This window comes from Lepus europaeus, chromosome X (assembly GCF_033115175.1).
Source record: "Lepus europaeus isolate LE1 chromosome X, mLepTim1.pri, whole genome shotgun sequence".
Taxonomy (NCBI): domain Eukaryota; kingdom Metazoa; phylum Chordata; class Mammalia; order Lagomorpha; family Leporidae; genus Lepus; species Lepus europaeus.
This window is the reverse complement of record NC_084850.1, coordinates 76554065-76575272: the sequence shown is the minus strand read 5'-3', so window position 1 is coordinate 76575272 and position 21208 is coordinate 76554065. Positions and strand designations below refer to the sequence as shown.

The 21208-nt window shown below is 38.8% G+C and overlaps 1 protein-coding gene across 1 annotated transcript; it reads left to right on the top strand.

The window, feature by feature from the left end:
* Positions 1-18693: 18693 nt before the first annotated feature.
* LOC133753505 (serine/arginine-rich splicing factor 1-like) lies at positions 18694-20451 on the top strand. The gene is made up of 3 exons (XM_062184173.1): positions 18694-18884; positions 19287-19675; positions 20294-20451. The coding sequence occupies exons 1-3, from the start codon at positions 18694-18696 to the stop codon at positions 20449-20451; spliced, it is 738 nt and encodes a 245-aa protein (XP_062040157.1).
* Positions 20452-21208: the final 757 nt, after the last annotated feature.

Below are 21208 nucleotides of genomic sequence, written 5' to 3'. Positions count from 1 at the left end.
TCTGCATTTTACAGCTGAAGAAATCTAGACTAAGAGAAGTTGCATATACTTCTTACTGTCACATAGATAACAGTGAGACAGATGCACATTAACACCAGCCAGCCTTGTCTCAACGATCACGCTTTTTACTATGCTTCTTCCAAACATGAATTAACAATCTATATTTAGTGTGAATTTCTTGTCATATTATCAGACATATTACCAGGTTTTCTGATGTATATTAAATGCAGTTGTCAACAGAACTTATTAGCTACTGTCATTCCATGATAAATGACCACAACAAGAAAAGAAAGCAAAACAGAGCAAGTACAATAAAACAATAGCAATGAGAACAGCAATCATCAAGCTTTTCTTTATATCACTGCATTTTTCAGGTTTTATCACTCTCCTACTTCATGACTTTATACAAGATGCTCAACTTCTCTTATCTCAAATATTTAATCTGTTTTATGTATAATAAATAGTAGGACATATCTTAAGTCCTTGGGATAACAAATGAAATAAAAGATTTAAATTATCTAGCAAAATGTCTGAACGTCAATAAGTACTCACTAAACGGAACTTAATTTACTCACACTAAATTTTCTCTATTGTAATTTTTTTCTCAAAAGATCATATACAGATTCCCTCCATTTTAAAATAGCCTGAAAACCCAATTCTATGTACTCAAATGGTAGCATAATTTTAGCTCAAAGAAGCAAGCTGGATTAGCAAACTGGAAACAAGATTCTTGTTCTCAGAAAATAATGTTAAAAAATGATATTTTTGTCTTTTGCAATGACTAAATCATGGTATTTCTGAGACTTAAAAGATGATGATAAATGAAACAATGATTTTTGGAAAAATATTTCAAATTTCCTCTTTTCAAAATGCTATCTCTGGCCTAGCCATTTTTTTTTTTACATTTTAATTACAATTCTACCTTTCTTAAGTCATTTGATAGCTTAATCTCTGTAATGAGCTAAAATTAGTGAGATATTTGTTTGTTTATTGCTTTTCCGTGTCTAGAGACTTCTAACTAGTAGCTTTTATCATGCCTAGCTTTTGTTAACAGGCAAACCAAAGTATAGAATGCCCATCACCATAAATAGAGAAATGTGGTGTAGAACAAGGTGTTTATTCTAGAAATAAAAACCAAAAATCAAGTATACAGGAAAGGAAAAATCTTCATGTAATGAAATCCTGTTTACACATCATTCAGCTTCAGTAACTATCTATTAATTGCTGATTTTGTTTACTATCAACACCACCCACTTCTTTGCCCTTTTCCCACTGAAAAATTTTAAAGCAAGCTCCAGACATCATTCATACAAGTACAATGTATATGTACATATACATATTCTATGCATATATATATATATTGCATACATAATATGAGGATATTTTAAAAAGTTCATGGAACACGGGTTTAAAAGGTAAGTTTATTTTGAAGTAAAAATTAAATATGTGCATGATTTTTTTCATAATGTGCACATTCCATAAACTTTGTGAAGAACCCTTGTATTTGAAAAAGTTTTCAGCCAAATAAATGTTTTTCAGTTCATCTTCCATGAAATTTTTGAAGCATCCCATGTACATTTTTTTAAATTTTCCGAACTTTTTGAAATACCTTTGTGTTTATATACACGCATATGCACCAACAAATATGTCACATAAATCATGAGATAGAGGCTGGCGCTGTGGTATAGCTAGTTGGGCTGCCACCTGCATTGCTGGCATCCCATATGGGAACCAGTTCAAACCCAGGATGCTGTATTTCTTATCCAGCTCTCTGCTGATGTGCCTAGGAAGGCAGAGGAGGATGGCCTGGGTCCTTAGGCCCCCTGCACCCACATGGGAGACCCAGAAGAAGCTCCTGGCTCCTGGCTTCAGAATGACCCAGCTCGGGCAGTTGTAGCCATTGGGGAATGAACCAGCAGATGGAAGATCTCTCTCTCTCTCTCTGTCTCTCCTTCTCTCTGTCTCTGTAACTCTGCCTTTCAAATAAATAAAATAAATCTTAAAAAAAAAGCATGAGAGAGGCCGGCACCATGGCTCACTTGGTTAATCCTCTGCCTACGGCACCAGCATCCCATATGGGCTCCGGTTGTAGTCCCGGTTGCTCCTCTTCCAATCCAGCTCTCTGCTGTGGCCCGGGAAGGCAGTAGAGGATGGCCCAAGTGCTTAGGTTCCTGCACCAGCATGGGAGACCAGGAAGAAGCACCTGGTTTCCGGCTTTGGATTGGCATAGTTCTGGCCATAGTGGTCATTTGGGGAATGAACCAACGGAAGGAAGACCTTTCTCTCTGTCTCTCTCACTAACTCTGTCAAATAAATTTTTAAAAAAGAAAGAAAGAAAGAAAAGAGGCCAACCTCATGCACCACTGACACCCCCACCCCTGAGAAAGGCATCGGTCCTCTCAAAAAAAAAAAAAAAAGCATGAGATAGTAAATATTCAAATTTTCTCTTAATTTGGTTTTAAAGTTTGTTTGAATTAGTATGCAAGTAAGGTCCACATATTAGACTGATACACACACACACACACACACTTTCATTCCTTTTCTGCCTATAAATTTCTTAACTAGGTCTTCGCATTTTGCTCCCTTTGCAATTTGTTTGTTGAAGTATCTACTTTTTGTTTTATGACATGTCTTACAGTCTTGAGTCTTTGTCTTTGTGCTTGCAACTCTTTGGTACCTTTGAATATGCACCTCTGTCCTCTTGATTTCCTGTAAATTGGTTGTTACATTCAGACTGTGTTGTCTAATAAAGTAGCCATCAGCCACATGTGGCTATTTAAACTTATATTAATTAAAATTAAATGAAACTAAAAATTCAGCTCTCCGTCTGCATTACCTACATTTCAAGTGTTAAAGAGATACATGTGGCTAGTGATGATCATTATCAGATAGTATGAATTTTAGAAATTTCCATAGTGCTGAGAGCACTACTAGATAAAACTGGACGAGATGTTTGATCAGATTCAGATTTAACTGTTTAGGTAAGAATTTGTGACAACAGATGCAGTTGAAATTTTTATCACAATGCACATATTATATGATTGTTTTTCTTTATATGATAATAGCATCCTAAGTCACTGATATTTATTGCCTACATATGTTAATTCATTATGCCTTCCAAAATGTTAATATTCAAATTTAGAATTCCTTTGTTATTAATTATCTGGAATACTTCTAGACAGAGAATAATAAGAAATATCTTCTTATTAAGTAAGTATGCAATTATTTGGAAGTACACAATATAAAGTAAAAACAAGATGAGTGTTTAACAATCTTTCTTTACTAGTCTCCAGAATGGGTCAATTTCTTAACATCCTCCAAAAGTAACACATTATGTGGGTTTTTTATGTCATCATTGATAGAAAACTATAAAATGCTATTAGGTTGTATCAAAAGAACTTAAGAGTCAACTTGAAGAGACTGCCAAAGGGCAAAGATGTGAAAATCTGAGGGTTATCGGGATAATTATTGAAATAGACTGAACAATTTCAAACAGATTTACTTCTATTAGTTCATAAAAGAATAAATATTTTTTCCACAAATATACTACTTTAGAAAGGTATAAAATAGCGTGATCAGATTTCATATACTAAGAGGAATAACAAAAACAATGATATCTAATACCTACTGAGAGTCTTCTGTCTACCAGGTACTATATTATTGTCACTTACTAGCTTTTAGACCTAGGGTAAGCAGCTTTTCTTTCCAATGCCTCAATTTTATTATTTGTGAATGTCCAGAATTATAGTGCTTACCTCACAGTATTGCTATATATAAATGTATCATATATATATATATATATATATATATATATATATATATATATATAATGAGTTAACATTTGGAATAGTACTTAAAATAATGCATGGTGAGTATGAAGTTTTATACAACTGATTTAAAAAAAAAACACATAAAATGCAGTAGCACAAATGTTAACAACCCCATGGAGCAAGTATAATTATTAGCCTAATCTCAGAAATGAGAAAGCTAAAGCATGGAGCAGTTAGTTTCTTCCCATGGTCATAGAACTAGTTTGTGCCTTTGGTTTACCACTCACAATGTATGATTCTACTCAAAATTTATAGTTTACATTAATTGTGATGGTTAAGTCAACTTGATTGGTTAAATGATACCCAGATAACTGGCAAAACGTTATTTCTGGGGATGCATATAAGGATGCTTCTGAAAGAACTCAACATTTAAATCAGTAAAGTAAGTAAAGAAAACTGTCTTAACCAATGTGCATGGGTATCATCCCATCTGTCAAGAGCCTGAATAGAAAAAAAAAGGATAGAGGAAGGGCAAATTCACTCTTTTTCTTGAGCTGGTACATCCATGTTTTCCTGCCCTATTACTTGGGCCTTCAGAATCAAACCAGATTTTAGATCATTGACTCCCCTAGTTCTCGGGCCTTTGGGCTTGGACTGGAACTACAGGTGGCTGATCATGGAATGTCTCAGTCTCCCTAATGTCACAGTTAATGCCTCATAAGAATTCTATTTATACTTACCTATCCTATATCCTATTAGTTCTGCTTCTCTAGAGAACCATAACTAATACATTAATTTATCTATCAATCAGTTTTCAAGTGGGAAACATGTTCAATTCTCTTAGATTAGTGGTGCTGACATGGGTTTATATGAGAGAGAGAGAGAGAGAGAGACAGAGCGAGAGAGAGAAACTGAAATACCACAGGAACAGATCTCATAGCCATACGGTCATTCTGAGTCCAATCCTTTTGAATATTTGGTGTATAACTTGCCTCAAGGAGAGTCACTTTATCTTGACTATTCAAATTCCCTAATGCCAAAGATCTGAGGTATCCAATATAGTCAGATTTGCACCTTGCACCATTTGAAAGGGATTTTTACTTCCTTTGTGTACTGTTATAATCTTTGGGTCAGAAATTAATTTCTTGTTGACTTAGTCATAATCAAGATTGTGTGACTGATTTTATTTTTATTCATTAAATGAGCCACAAATTCGTTTTCAAAAAAAAAAAAGTTGTGGTCAATTTCCCCAGAAGGGGAAGAGTCATAGATCCTGCTTTTACAAGAGTAAAGAGAACCCTTGCAATTATCACTCGGGAATCATCATTTACTTAACATATATGAAATGCTTAGATTTACAGGGTATAACAGGGCAGTGGAAGGGTTAAAAGAAAGGGAGAAATCAAAGACATAATAGACTTTACATTTCAGCCTTGGAAACAAAGTGATTCACATGAAATGATTCCGTAACAATTGTCATATGATATGAGTACCAATATTTTGAAAATAATATTTCAGGAGCTGAATACATTTCAATATGAGATATACAATAATGGAGAGATCAGTCATCAATTTATAACCTCTTGTAGCATTCCATGGCCTACAAAACTGGAGTACTCTTTGATGAAAAGAATTGCAGTAAACACATTCATTAAAGTGTTTCCTCTTTTTTTCTCTTAGAAAGAATACTGTACATGTATAATGTAACATATATTAGAAGACACCCTTTGAAGACCAAAATATATTTTATAAAACCACATCCCCTACAGCTATGGACAACTTTGAAACTGGAGTTTGGCATCATATTTTATTCCATTTTAGTTTCCATGATAATTAAAAACTGGTCACATATAATTACAGGATTTTTAAAATTAGTATAAGCAACAAATGCAATCTAGAAAAATTAAGTATCGATAACTCAACACTGACAATTTCTCCAAAATTGTTGATGAAATATAAAATATTATAATTAAATTTAATTTTTTGTAATGAAGGTATAATGAGAAAAATGGAATTCTTTTTATGGGTAGAAAAATTCTGCTAAATTGGGGTTCAAAGTTTATTTTCCCTATTGTCAAATAAACTACAAATGTGCATCTGTTAAACACTCATGACTTGAGGCCTCTATAAAACTAGTAACTGAGCTGGATTTGGCCTGAGTTCTGTAATCCAGTGGCCTCTGGTATAAATTATTTTATGTGCCAAATGAATTAATATATCTATTTGGACATCAACCTTCATTTGAATTTTTAAAATAATTTCTTTTTTACTCTATGATAACTTTACACTCCTCTATACTAGTATATCTTATAGGAGATACATGGTAAATCTTTCCACACACACGTTTTTATATAATGCACTATTTTCTTTCTCAAAGTTATATCTCTTAAGTTTCAATCCCTGAAGGAGTTGTTCTTGGTCAGAAAAGACTTTTTTGAAGTGTTTTGCATTCCTTTCAGAATTCGTCGTATAGCATTCTGACAGGTTCAAATCCCTTTCGAACTACAAGCAGAAAGGTTTTTTTTTTTTTCTTCTAAAAGCTGGCTATCTTTATTTTAAAGTCTGGCTTTCAGCACAAGAGAAGCAAGGAGACAGACAGAGACAGAGTAAATGGATGAGTAACACATTATTTGAAGTCAATGGCAGCAATCAAGGGTAAGCCACACAAAAAGACGACAGGAAGCAGTTGAAAAGTCCTCATCACTTTTCTTCCCCCTTTTCTCCTTCTACAAGTTACCCTTCTTCACCTGTATTGCAAAAATAAAGCTGTATGAACTCAAGAGGTGTTAGAAAAGGATTTGTGCTTTCATTGTATTAAATGTTGGCCTGAGAAAGCCTTTGGAAATGACATGATTGATACTATGTAACTTAGAAAGAATATCAAATATTGTTTTAGAACTCTAATATACATATCGATGTACAATCAAAGTGGCTTTCTAGAAAAGATAATTAAAGTTGTCGGAGATTTTCGATCCCTCCTTTTCTACTGTCATCAGAGCTAACACTTAGTCTGGATCTATTTGGTGCCTATTTTGTCCTTTCCTACTGTGGAGGATATTAATTTACCACGTCATTAGATTTTCATACTCCTATTATCAACTATTTGGGACTCAAAGTGATCTTGGAGAACAGATATAATTGTTTAGGTGCCATTCTAACTCATCTTCCTTGCTACTTGCTCACAAGTACTCTGGTGTAAAAACACTTCCTATGTAATTTAGAATTATAGAATCCTTTGGACAAAATAAAAATTCAGTTTTTTATAGTTTAATTAGTATAGTAATCATACTCCCAATTCTATGCCTCAATTATTACATGATGAGCTTCAGGAAAAACTATATATATTTTTGTTGCATGAGCAATTTAAAAATGTAAAGATACCCTCACTTGTGAGATACCATGCTCTAATTAAGCTTTTCAGTTATTTTTCCAGTCATACAAAATTTCAATTATTTTGCCTTTTGATTGTCAATTTTTTAAAAAGATTTATTTATTTACTTGAAAGAGTTACACAGAGAGAGAAGGAGAGGTAGAGAGAGAGAGAGAGGTCTTCCACCCACTGGTTCACTCCCCAATTGGCTGCAAAGGCCAGAGCTGCGCCGATCCGGAGCCAGGAGCCAGGAGCCAGGAGCTTCTTACAGATTGCCCACACGGGTGCAGGGTCCCAAGGACCTCCACTGCTTTCCCAGGTCATAGCAGAGAGCTGGATCACAAGTGGAGCAGCCAGGACTCGAACCGGCACCTTTATGGGATGTCGCCACTGAAGGCAGTGGCTTTACCCATTACGCCACAGCGCAGGCCCCATCAATGTTTTTAAAAGTAATATTTGTGGGGGAGAGCAAGGTGGCCCACTGCCGTGCTGAGCCACACCAAGCTGCACCGAGCCGCACAGAGCCGCGCTGAGGACACGGGAGCCGCGAGAGTGGGGAAAACAGCAAGCCCAGCCACAGAAGTCCAGCCGCAGAATTTGAGCCCCAGCGCTGGAAGGAAAGGAAGAGACTCAGAAAAAAAAAAAACTGCAGAGGAAACGCTTCCGAATCTAGTGGATGTGACACGGAGGACCTATGGGGAGAGCAAGGGGCCCCACTGCCGTGCCGAGCCACGCCGTGGGACCGGAGCCACGAGAGTGGAGCCTCAGGAGTGGGGAACCCAGCCAGCTCAGCCAAAGAAGCCCACCCACAGAATTTGAGCTGCGGCGCTGGAAGGAGAGGTAACCCCAGACATTGGCCGGGAAGGTTAGAGCGTGGTCTGAAGTCACACGGGGGTAAAGTGTACCAGGCTGACTGGAGGAGAGAAAAAAAAAGCAAATAAATAGGGGGAACCGGCAGGGTCACTAGCCTCTCTGGCCACTCACCTTACAAAGAGCAGGCACCATTTTACATATGTAAAACAAACTCCTGTAACCTAGGCAACCCGGTGAGCTGTGTGGAATTTCTTCCCAACTGAGTCTAAAAAAAGAGAGAGAGAGAGAGAGAGCAAGAGAACAAGCCAGAGAAAAATCTGGGTGAGTCACTTTGGGCGCACTCTTAACCCTGAAGAAGAAAACAGAGCTATTTGGCCACACCCAGCAAAGCCTCTAAGGATCCATCAAAAGCAGGCAGTCCACATACTATAGAGTCATAGTATAATGAGATAAAACACCAGAGCGAAGGAAACAAAGAACACCTCCAAGATGCCAAATAAACGTAGAAACCAAGGTAACAAGAGCAAGGAAGACATTATGATGCCCCCAAATGAAAAAGACACCCCAATTCAAGATTATGAAGATGATGAGATTGAAGAAATGCAAGAAGCAGATATCAAAAAATTGGTAAGATCATTAAGAAGCTCTCAAAAACAAATTCTTGAACTACAGAAATCCTTAATGGACAGGATAGAAAATCTCTCTCGTGAAAATGAAATATTAAGGAGGAATCAAAATAAAATGAAACAACTAGTAGAACATGAAACTGTGATAGTGACAAAAAACCACAATGAAATGAAGAACTCAATAGATCAAATGACAAACATATTAGAGTGCCTTAAAAACAGAATGAGTAAAGCAGAAGAGAGAATATCGGACTTAGAAGACAGAGAACAGGGAAGGAAACAGGCAAACAAAAGAAAAGAAGAGGAAATTAGAAATCTAAAAAATATTGTCGGGAATCTGCAGGATACTATTAAAAAACCCAACATTCGGGTTCTAGGAGTTCCTGAAGGCATGGAGAAGGAGAAAGGATTAGAAGGCCTTTTTAGTAAGATACTAGCAGAAACCTTCCCAGTTTTGGAGAAGGACAGAGACAGCTTAGTACAGGAAGCTCATAGAACCCCTAATAAACATGACCAAAAGAGATCCTCACCATGACACATTGTAATTAAACTCACCACAGTGAAACATAAAGAAAAGATCTTAAAATGTGCAAGAGAGAAACGTCAAACCACTCTCAGAGGATCCCCAATTAGACTCACAGCAGACTTCTCATCAGAAATCTTACAAGCGAGGAGAGAATGGCGAGATATAGCCCAGGTACTAAGAGAGAAAAACTGCCAGCCCAGAATATTATATCCTGCAAAGCTCTCATTTGTGAATGAAGGTGAAATAAAGACCTTCCACAGCAAACAGAAATTGAAAGAATTTGTCGCCACTCGCCCAGCCCTGCAAAAGATGCTTAAAGATGTGCTACACGCAGAAACACAGAAACACGGTCACCAATATGAAAGAAGGTAAAGGAAGGAAACCTCAGAGCAAAAGATCACAGGAAACCCAAAAATGGTAGGGCAAAGTTACTAATCAATAGTCACATTAAACGTTAAAGGCCTGAACAATCCAGTTAAAAGACACCTATTGGATGATTGGGTTAAGGAACAAAACCCATCTATTTGCTGCTTACAAGAAACACATCTTTCTAACAAAGATGCACACAGACTGAAAGTAAAAGGCTGGAAAAAGATATACCATGCCAACAGAAATGGAAAAAGAGCAGGTGTAGCTATCTTAATATCAGATAACATAAATTTTACCACAAAATCTATTAGGATAGACAAAGAGGGGCACTATATAATGCTTTAGGGATCCATTCAACAGGAAGATATAACGATTATCAATGTATATGCACCTAATTACAGGGCACCGGTTTATTTAAAAGACTTGATAAGGGACTTAAAGGGAGACTTAGACCCTAATACAATAGTACTGGGGGACTTCAATACTCCACTCTCAGAGATAGACAGATCAACAGAACAGAAGATCAACAAGGAGACAGTAGATTTAAATGACACTATAGCTCAAATGGACCTAACAGATAGCTACAGAACTTTTCTTCCTACATCTAAGGACTTTACATTCTTCTCAGCAGTACATGGAACCTTCTCTAGGATTGACCACATACTAGGCCATAAAGCAAGTCTCAGCAAATTCAAAAGAATTAGAATCATACCATGCAGCTTCTCAGACCATAAAGGAATGAAGTTGGAAATTAGCAACTCGGGAATCCCTAGAGCACCTGCAAACACATGGAGATTGAACGACATGCTCCTGAATGAACAATGGGTCATAGAAGAAATTAAAAGAGAAATCAAAAACTTTCTTGAAGTAAATGAGGATAAAAGCACAACATACCAAAACCTATGGGATACAGCAAAAGCAGTGTTAAGAGGAAAGTTTATATCAATAGGTGCCTACATCAAGAAATTGGAAAGGCACCAAATAGATGAGCTTTCAGATCATCTCAAGGATCTAGAAAATCAGCAGCAAACCAGACCCAAAGCTAGTAGGAGAAGAGAAATAATTAAAATTAGAGAAGAAATCAACAGGATTGAATCCAAAAAACATTACAAAAAATCAGCCAAACGAGGAGATTGTTTTAAACAAAATTGACACCCCATTGGCCCAACTAACTAAAAAAAAGAAGAGAAAAGACCCAAATCAATATAATCAGAGATGAAAAAGGAAACGTAACAACAGACACCACAGAAATAAAAAGAATCATCAGAAATTACTACAAGGGCTTGTATGCCTTCAAACAGGGAAATCTATCAGAAATGGATAGATTCCTGGACACATACAACCTCGCTAAATTGAATCAGGAAGACATAGAAAACCTAAACAGACCCATAACTGACACAGAAATTGAAACAGTAATAAAGGCACTCCAAACAAAGAAAAACCCAGGACCAGATGGATTCACTGCTGAATTCTACCAGACATTTAAAGAAGAATTAACTCCAATTCTCCAAAAACTATTCAGAGCAATCTAAAAAGAGGGAATCCTCCCAAATTCTTTCTATGAAGCCAGCATCACCTTAATTCCTAAGCCGGAAAAAGATGCAGCATTGAAAGAGAATTACAGACCAATATCCCTGATGAACATAGATGCAAAAATCCTCAATAAAATCCTGGCCAATAGAATGCAACATCACATTAGAAAGATCATCCACCGAGACCAAGTGGGATTTATCCCTGGTATGCAGGGATAGTTCAATGTTCACAAAACAATCAACGTGATACACCACATTAACAGACTGCAGAAGAAAAACCATGTGATTCTCTCAATAGACGCAGAGAAAGCATTTGTTAAAATACAAGACCCTTTCATGATGAAAACCCTAAGCAAACTGGGTATGGAAGGAACATTCCTCAATACAATCAAAGCAATATATGAAAAACCCACGGCCAGTATCCTATTGAATGGGGAAAAGTTGGAAGCATTTCCGCTGAGATCTGGTACCAGGCATGGATGCCCACTCTCACCACTGCTACTCAACATAGTTCTGGAAGTCTTAGCCAGAGCTATTAGGCAAGAAAAAGAAATTAAAGGGATACAAATTGGGAAGGAAGAACTCAAACTATCCCTCTTTGCAGATGATATGATTCTTTATTTAGGGGACCCAAAGAACTCTACTAAGAGACTACTGGAACTCATCGAAGAGTTTGGCAAAGTAGCAGGATATAAAATCAATGCACAAAAATCAACAGCCTTTGTATACACAGGCAATGCCATGGCTGAGGAAGAACTTCTAAGATCAATCCCATTCACAATAGCTACAAAAACAATCAAATACCTTGGAATAACTTAACCAAGGATGTTAAAGATATCTACGATGAAAACTACAAAACCTTAAAGAAAGAAATAGAAGAGGATACCAAAAAATGGAGAAATCTTCCATGCTCATGGATTGGAAGAATCAACATCATCAAAATGTCTATTCTCCCAAAAGCAATTTATACATTCAATGCAATACCAACCAAGATACCAAAGACATTCTTCTCAGATCTGGAAAAAAATGATGCTGAAATTCATAGGGAGACACAGTAGACTTCGAATAGCCAAAGCAATCTTGTACAACAAAAACAAAGCTGGAGGCATCACAATACCAGATTTCAGGACATACTACAGGGCAGTTGTTATCAAAACAGCATGGTACTGGTACAGAAACAGATGGATAGACCAATGGAACAGAATAGAAACACCAGAAATCAATCCAAACATCTACAGCCAACTCATATTTGATCAAGGATCCAAAACCAATCCCTGGAGTAAGGACAGTCTATTCAATAAATGGTGCTGGGAAAATTGGATTTCCACATGCAGAAGCTTGAAGCAAGACCCCTACCTTTCACCTTACACAAAAATTCACTCAACATGGATTAAAGACTTAAATCTACAACCCGAAACCATCAAATTATTAGAGAGCATTGGAGAAACCCTGCAAGATATAGGTACTGGCAAAGACTTCTTGGAAAAGACCCCAGGAGCACAGGCAGTCAAAGCCAAAATTAACTATTGGGATTGCATCAAATTGAGAAGTTTCTGTACTTCAAAAGAAACAATCAGGAAAGTGAATAGGAAACCCACAGAATGGGAAAAATATTTGCAAACTACACAACAGATAAATGGTTGATAACCAGAATCTACAAAGAAATCAAGAAACTCCACAACATCAAAACAAACAACCCACTTAAGAGATGGGCCAAAGACCTCAACAGACATCTTTCAAAAGAGGAAATCCAAATGGCCAACAGACACATGAAAAAATGTTCAAGATCAATAGCAATCAGAGCAATGCAAATCAAAACCACAATGAGGTTTCACCTCACCCCGGTTAGAATGGCTCACATTCAGAAATCTACCAACAATAGATGCTGGAGAGGATGTGGGGGAAAAGGGACACTAACCCACTGTTGGTGGGAATGCAACCTGGTTAAGCCACTATGGAAGTCAGTCTGGAGATTCCTCAGAAACCTGAATATAACCCTACCATGCAACCCAGCCATCCCACTCCTTGGAATTTACCCAAAGGAAATTAATTGTCAAACAAAAAGCCATCTGCACATTAATGTTTATTGCAGCTCAATTCACAATAGCTAAGACCTGGAACCAACCCAAATGCCCATCAACAGTAGACTGGATAAAGAAATTATGGGACATGTACTCTACAGAATACTATACAGCAATAAGAAACAATGAAACCCAGTCATTTGCAACAAGATGGAGGAATCTGGAAAACATCATGCTGAGTGAATTAAGCCAATCCCAAAGAGACAAATATCATTTGTTTTTCCTGATTGGTGACAACTAACTTAGCACCAAAGGGGAAACCTGTGGAAGTGAAATGGACACTATGAGAAACAGAGACTTGATCAGATCTTGTGCTGACTGTTGATGTACAATGTAAAACTTTATCAATCTTAGTATTTTTTTTCTAGTACTTGTGGTTGAACTCTGTAATTAACACACAATTATTCTTAGGTGTTTAAATCTTAACTGAAAAGTGATCCCGGTTAAATATAAGAGTGAGAAAAAGAGAGAGAGGAGATGTAGAATTGGTGACATGCTCAATCAGACTTGCCCCAAATGATGGAGTTAGAATCGTGCCAGGGGATTCCAATACAATCCCATCAAGGTGGCATGTACCAATGCCATCTCACTAGTCCAGGTGATCAATTTCAGTTCACAATTGATCACACTGATAGATTTAAGAGTCAAAGGGATCACACAAATAAGACTAGTGTCTGCTAATACTAACTGATAAAACAAAAAAAGGGAGAGAAGGATCCAACATGGGAAGGGGGAGACACAGCAGACTCATAGAATGGCAGATGTCCTAAATAGCACTCTCGCCTCAGAATCAGCCCTTAATCCATTTGGATCTGGCTGAAGAGCCTATAAGAGTATTTTAGGCATGGAAAGCTAAGACACTCTGGAAAAAAGAAGAAGGAGAAGGAGAGGGAGAAGGAGAAGAAGAAGAACTAAATGAAGGATCTTAGGGAGTGTGATCCCAGTGGAAAGAACGGGGCCATCAAGGTAGGAGGTACCTTTCTCTGAAGGGAGGAGAGAACTTCCACTTTGACTATGACCCTGTCGGAATAAGATCGAAGTCGGCAAACCCTAAAGGCTTCCATAGCCTCGGCAACCCATGACTAAAGCCTAGGGAGATTACTGACGCCATAAACAAGAGTGTTAAATTGTTAAATCAACATCAAGAGTGACTGTGTACTTACGTCCCATGTGGGATCTGTCCTTAATGGGTTGTGCAATGTGAAGTAATGATATAGCTAGTACTGAAATAGTATTTTTACACTTTGTATCTACGTGTGGGTGCAAACTGATGAAATCTTTACTTAGTATATACTGAATCGATCTTCTATATATAAAGATAATTGAAAATGAAAAAAAACTGGTGTTAAATTGGAAATTACATAGAAAATTAATCAATTTTTTAAAAAAAATCATGTAGGATCTCTGTTATTAATGTGCTGTACACTGTTATTTAATGCTATAACTAGTACTCCAACAGTTTTTTTCACTTTTTGTTGCTATGTGAGGGCAAACTGTTGAAATCTTTATATATACTAAACTGATTTTCTGTATATAAAGAGAATTGAAAATGAATCTTGATGTGAATGGAAGGGGAGAGCGAGTGGGAAAGGGAAGGTTGTGGGTGGGAGGGAATTTATGGGGGTGGAAACCATTGTAATCCATAAGCTGTACCTTGAAAATTTACATTCATTAAATAAAAGATTTAAAAAAAGAAAAGTAAAAAAAAAGAATCAATTTAGATTCAAAAGGTTAAAAAAAAGTAATATTTATTTGAAAGGCAGAGAGTTACATAAAGGCAGAGAGAGAGGGAGAGAGAGAAAGAGAGAGACAGAGAGAGAGTCTTCTTCCATCACTCCCCAAATGGCCACAACATTTGGCACTGGGCCAGGCTGAAGCCAGGAGCCTGGTACTCTATCTGGATCTCCCATGCGGATAATAGGGGCCCAACTACTCGGACTATCTTTCACTGCTTTACCAGGTACATTAGTAGAGAGCTGGATCAGAAGTGGATCAGCTGGGACTCAAACAGGTGCTCACATGAGATGCAGGTTTCATAGGTCGTGGCTTTACCCACTGCGCTGCAATGCCAGTCACTCCCTTTTTTGTTTTGGTTAAAGATTTATTTATTTGAAATTCAAGAGTTATAGGGAGAGTGTCAATGTTTTTAAACTTGTCAAATTTGCTTGAGACAAAGAAATACTCATTAAATTATTATATGAAAATAAGAATGTTTCTTATTTTTGAAGAGTCGGCTTGACTTGTGGAATAAACAGGGCAAATAGAAAGGGAGATCCATATGGTTTCAAGCTAATGGTAATAATCAAACACCAAATGCCAGTTTGAAGTAAGCACACAGAGCCATAAGAAAGTGTATTAATATTAGAGTACTCAAATCAGTTCTAAAAAGATCAGATCAGCAGTATTATCATGGCGTGCACAAATGCCAACTCACCTTCTAATCTCTTGCAATTAGAAGTTAAGCAAACATGTGAAATGAACATTTCTAAGAGAATTCAGCTTTGAAAACAAGGGCATGGAGACAAGGATAGGAAAGCATCCGAGACTGCTACCAGAGTATCTTCCTATCTGGATAAAAGAATGAATTGGAAATGACCTGGAGAAATGACACCCAGCCTCTCCATTTCACAAGCCCATAATGGTACTACTCTTTATTAGGTTTGACTAAGCCAAATTTTTCAGTGAAACTGGGAAGACTATCCCAAACTAAAGTTTTGAGGGGAGTTTTTCCTAAATGGTAACATGCTCAATGTGATTTCAAGTATGGAAGTCCCTAGAGTAGGCTCAGCCTTTTTCTAAACAGTTTTGAGTGCCACGTACAGATTAACAAACAGCAGTGAAGCAAAAAAATATATGAAAAATAAAAATAAAACACAGATTTTTTTCACATTCTTCTAACAAGCTCAATTAGAGCAGGATATCATTTTTGTCTGGGCCCTCAATGTGTTCGTAACATGCAGTGAGGGATACTTAGGTTTAAATTCATCGGTCTTTCTCAGGAGAAGAAGCAATTTAAATGAATTTTCAAAAAGCCTTTATGGATTGCCTGAGGTAGTGTCTTTGGCAATATGTATGAATATCATTCATACTCGTAAGGAGAAATTTCATTTCACCAAGTCACTAAAGTACTATTAGCACCAAATTCAATGTCTTGTTTTTAGACTTTATGTTACTGAGTCCTTCTGTAGCATCTGACAACAACCACTATTTACATCCTTCTGAAACTCTCGTCTCTTTCAACCACCTTAATGCCTCTGGATCTTGTATTTCCCTGCGTTTCTTTTCCATTCCATTCATTGGTGCCTTATCTTCTGTTCATTATATAAATATTGGTGTTCTACTTAATTCAGGTTGCCCTCTCATTTCTTCTCATGCCATATACCCCACATTAGGGAGTCCAAGTACTAAAGGATTTTTTTCTTGATACACAAGGGGTCTTCCAATAGTCAGTGGAAAATATGCATTATCTTTTAATTAAATTTTCTATGAACTTTTTTAAGTGCCTTAGTATATAAGGACAAGAATAAGAATATACTATTCCCTGTTTTTATTTTGTGATGCCTTACCCTATCTTGAAAACTTTTATGATACACTTGGCAAAAAAAATGGATAAATATAGTTTTGCTGTTTGTGTAGATTTTCCCAATCAATCCAGTGTTCACCAGAAATGTAACAGATAGTGAATTGTTTATCTTGCATTCTTGATAAAATTTAGCACATTTGAGACTGAGAAATTATATATTCTCACTACGGAGAGCTATAAACTCTTTTATAATGAAACTTCTATAGTAAAAGAGATAAATATTCTGGAGTCATAACTGAACAGAGAAAATGTTTGATCATCTGAGTAAGCAAGTATATAGTAGAATAGAATAAAATGCTGTGATCCCTAGACAAAAATGTTAGAACTGTAGAATTATGGAGAAAATGCTTAAGTTTGTAATTTCCTCTTTTTAATGAAGAAAACACATAAAACTCAATACTGGAAAGATGTGTTTCTCTTAGTTTTTAAAAAACTTCCTTCCTTGAGAAAACAAAAACAATAGAAAATGGGCTATCATTTGAGTTGAGCTGGCATTAGGAGTATAAAAGACAAGCAGAAATAATATCCTTCAAGTAATGAATAGATCAACAGAAAACTGTAAACAAAGCAAAAAAGGCAGGCAGGCAAAAATCCTCCACAAATGATCGAGGCTCATCACAATGAAGAACTACCAAAGTACACTTCCTATTTGTTTAGATGATGTATTCTATTCGGACTCAAATTCTTGGCTTTCCTGACTCTACAAAGCACTTAATTTGGCCGATATATGATTTATGAGAAGACATTAATAATCATATATTATAATGAAACAATGGTTGTAGATAGGGAAAGATAAAAGGGACTTTAAATTAATACACTTCAGGGGCCAGCATCGTGGCATAGCAGGTAAAGCCGCTGCCAACAATGCCAGCACCCAATACGGGCCCCAGTTCATGATCTCCCTGCTCCTCTTCTGATCCAGATTCCTACTAGTGGCCTGGGAAAGGCAGGAGAAGATAGCCCAAGTTCTTGGGCCCCTACCACCCATGTGGGAGATGTGGAAGATGAGGAAGAAGCCCCTGGCTTTTGGGAGACCTGAAAGAAGCTGTTGGCTCTGGGCTTTTGTTGCCATCTGCGATGTGAATCAATGAATGGAAACTTTCTCTCTCTCTCTCTCCTCTTTTTGTCTCTCCCTCTGCCTCTCTGTAACACTGCTTTTAAAATAAATAGATAGCAAATCTTAAAAAAAAAAGTACATTGCCACACTTCAAGTAATGATGGTGGATGGATTTTTTTCTGGAAAAGGATGTGAATAGAGTAGTGATTGAAAATAGTTTCAATTTGTTTATTAAATAATGAATATAAAATCAACGTAGAATTATACACGCTAAGATTGAAGACCCTAAGAAATAATGTATGTGGACAATTGCAATGAGATGAGATGGATAGGTTAGGACTCAGATATTTTACTTTAAAAAAAATCATAGTATTTCAGGGACTAAAAGTAAAATATAAATTTCTATGCTATGAGTTTTAAGTAGCTATTTAAGAATGATTATATTGCTTTATTTATTTTCCCGTATAATGCCCTTGACCAACTTAGAACATTGCAAACCACATGACAATATTGCCTATTTCTGTAACAACTTCAAAAGGAGCTTGAGTTATAAAATAATTATGGCCTTCTAAATATAAGAAAATCTTAAAAATTCTTAAGTACATGTTAAGCTGCTTTCTAGGTCAAAGCAACAATACAGACGCAGCAAAGAACTACAAATTATTTTACAGGAGAAATTAGTGAGAATGAATTTAGGGTAATGTTTCCAGAGGCCCACTGCTGTGTGGATTAGAATAACCCCGAGAGTTTATAAAAGTTCAGATTCTAGGGCTTTTCCCCCTATCTACAAATCAGAACCTCAGGGGCATAGCCAGTGAATCTCCGTTTAAAAAAAAAAAATTCATGAGCGACTTACTTGACACGCTTTAAAACGTGTGCGGACGCTGTGCCGCTGCGCGTTCACTCTGCCTCGCGCAAGGTTTGACGGGAAGGATCCTTCCAGATTGCGCACTTTTTGTTTCTGCCATGTCGAGACGGGCAGTGATTCGTGGCCCGCTGGGGAATGATTGTCGCATCTATGTGGGCAACTTACCTCCAGACATTGGAACCAGGGACGTGAAGGACATGTTTTACAAATACGGAACCGTCCGAGATGTCGACCTTAAAAATCGTCGCTGGGGACGGCCCTTCGCCTTCGTTGAGTTCGACAACCCACGGTGAGGTGGCACGGCGGGTCTTGGGGACTGTGGGAGTAGTTGGGAAAGACTCCAAGGCATTAACAGAGAGCGGCGGGGGGCGGGAGGCGGTGTTGGGGGTTGGGGACAGGAAATCGCCTTGCAGGAGTCCAGTGAGGAACCCGGCCCAGGGGCCTTCTCTGGTGCCTGGGCCTTCCCGGAATCCCCCCTCTGAGGCCCGAGGGAGAAACTGAAGAGCTAAGGGCTGGGGTAGGGTCTGGAGCCTGGCGTGTCTTTAGGGTGGGGTGGGGGGACAGGCTCGTATTAGCACCTGGCGGCGCCTCCACTTTGGGTGCGCATGTGCAGAGCCCGCTGGTTGCCGGCTGAGTTGGGGTCTCTTGGTGGCCGCTCCTCTCTTCAGTCTTGCTTTCTGTGATCCTGCAGAGGCGCGCACAACGCGGTGCACGGTCGCGACGGCTATGATTACGAAGGGTACCGTCTGCGCGTGGAGTTTCCTCGAAACTACCGTGCTATATACGGAGGTGGCAGAGGCCTCCTAGAAACCCGTGGCAAGTCATCCCGGCGGTCTGACAACAGAGTGCTTGTCTCCGGACTCCCGCCAAGTGGAAGCTGGCAGGATTTAAAGGATCATATGCGTGAGGCAGGTTATGTTTGCTATGCCGAGGTTCGCCGAGATGGGTCAGGTGTCGTGGAGTTTGTAGGGAAAGAAGATATGAGCTACGCGGTGCGCAAGCTAAATAACACTAAATTTAGATCTCACAAGGGAGAAACGGCCTACATCCGGGTTAGAATTGATGAGTCCAGAAGCCCGAGTTGTGGAAGATACTCCCCTCACAGCCATAGTTACAGCCGAAGTCGCAGACATAGCAGAAGCCGCAGAGGCCACAGTCACAGAAGCCGCAGACAGAGCAGAAGCCTCAGAAGCCATAGTTATAGCCGAAGCCCCAGAAGGCGCAGTTGGAGCAGAAGCCGCCGCGGTAGCAGAGGCCGCAGCCGCAGCAGAGGCCGCAGTCCCAGCAGAAGCCGCGAGCCTGGCAGAGGCCGTAGCTGCAGCCGCAGCCGCGATGGTAGCAGAAGCCGCAGCCCCAGCAGAAGCCGCGATGATAGCAGAGGCCACAGCCGCAGCAGAAGCCTCCATGGTAGCAGAGGCCGCAGCCGCAGCCAAAGCCGCGATGGCGGCAGAGGCCGCAGCCCCAGCAGTAGCTGCGACAGCAGCAGAGGCCGCAGCCGCAGCCGCAGCCGCAGCCGCAGTCGCAGCCTCGATGGCAGCAGAGGCCGCAGCCGCAGCCTCGATGGCAGCAGAGGCCGCAGCCGCAGCCTCGATGGCAGCAGAGGCCGCAGCCGCAGCCTCGATGGCAGCAGAGGCCGCAGCCGCCGCCGCCGCCGCAGCCGCCGCCGCCATGGTATCAGAGGCCGCAGCCTCAGCAGAGGCCACAGTCATAGCAGAAGCCTTAACCCTAGTAAAAGCTGTAGTCGTAGTAGAAGCTTCAACAGAAGCAACGACAGGAGTCGCAGCTACTCGCCAAGGCGAAAGAGAGGCTCACCATGCTTTTCTCTCTGTTATAACAGATGTTGCCCTCGGACATAAGATGATGGGTGACCCTTTTTGTAGAAGCCGTGTTGTGTATAGTCTTCCTTTACTCTGTACCATCTTAGTTTTTAATTCAAACGGTTTTGTTGAGAGTGGGCTACTCTGTTGGCCTTCATTCGTGGCTTATAGCCCCCTACATTCTCCTGTCTTTGACAAATTGTGTTTTAAGTGATGTCATAGACAAGATTGGTTAAATTTAGTTAAATCTCCATGCTCTTCAGACTGAGATATTGTGTAAATGGCCTCCTGCTCTGCTTTGTGTGAACTGCGGTATTGGGAGGTGTTTGTGGTTATCTTACCTGAGGAAGTATAGCTTGCTTTTCATGTGTCTGTCTGTAAACCTATCTGAAGACATGGATTAAGAATGGTTTGGATTAAGGATTGTGGAGCACATCTCAGTCATTCTAGGATTACCAAAAGGAGGATGGAGGAGGATCAGATCAATAATGGAGGCAATGGTATGAGTTCAAGTATGCTATTGTTGCAGATCAAATTGCAGTATTAGTCTTATACTGAAAGACAAGGATTAAAATGACAATATTTTATATATATAAAATCTATACTACAGCACTTATAAGCATGCATTTATCTTTAGCTACAATTTGCTTTGCTCCTTAAATCTTGGCAATTATGGCAAAATTGCATTGCTTATTTCATAATAATTTACTTTGCTCCCTTCCCCTCCTTTTTAACACAGGAAGAATTGGCTAATGTGTTATAGTGCTTAGTTACAACTGTTATCTGTGACCTGCTG

Bases quoted from the DNA above. Each gene is read 5' to 3' on its own strand.
- LOC133753505 (XM_062184173.1), top strand. From the start codon at position 18,694: ATGTCGAGACGGGCAGTGATTCGTGGCCCGCTGGGGAATGATTGTCGC. The intron at 18,885-19,286 runs GTGAGGTGGCAC...GTGATCCTGCAG, and splicing joins GTTGAGTTCGACAACCCACG to AGGCGCGCACAACGCGGTGC. The intron at 19,676-20,293 runs GTTGTGGAAGAT...GCCTCAGCAGAG, and splicing joins TGATGAGTCCAGAAGCCCGA to GCCACAGTCATAGCAGAAGC.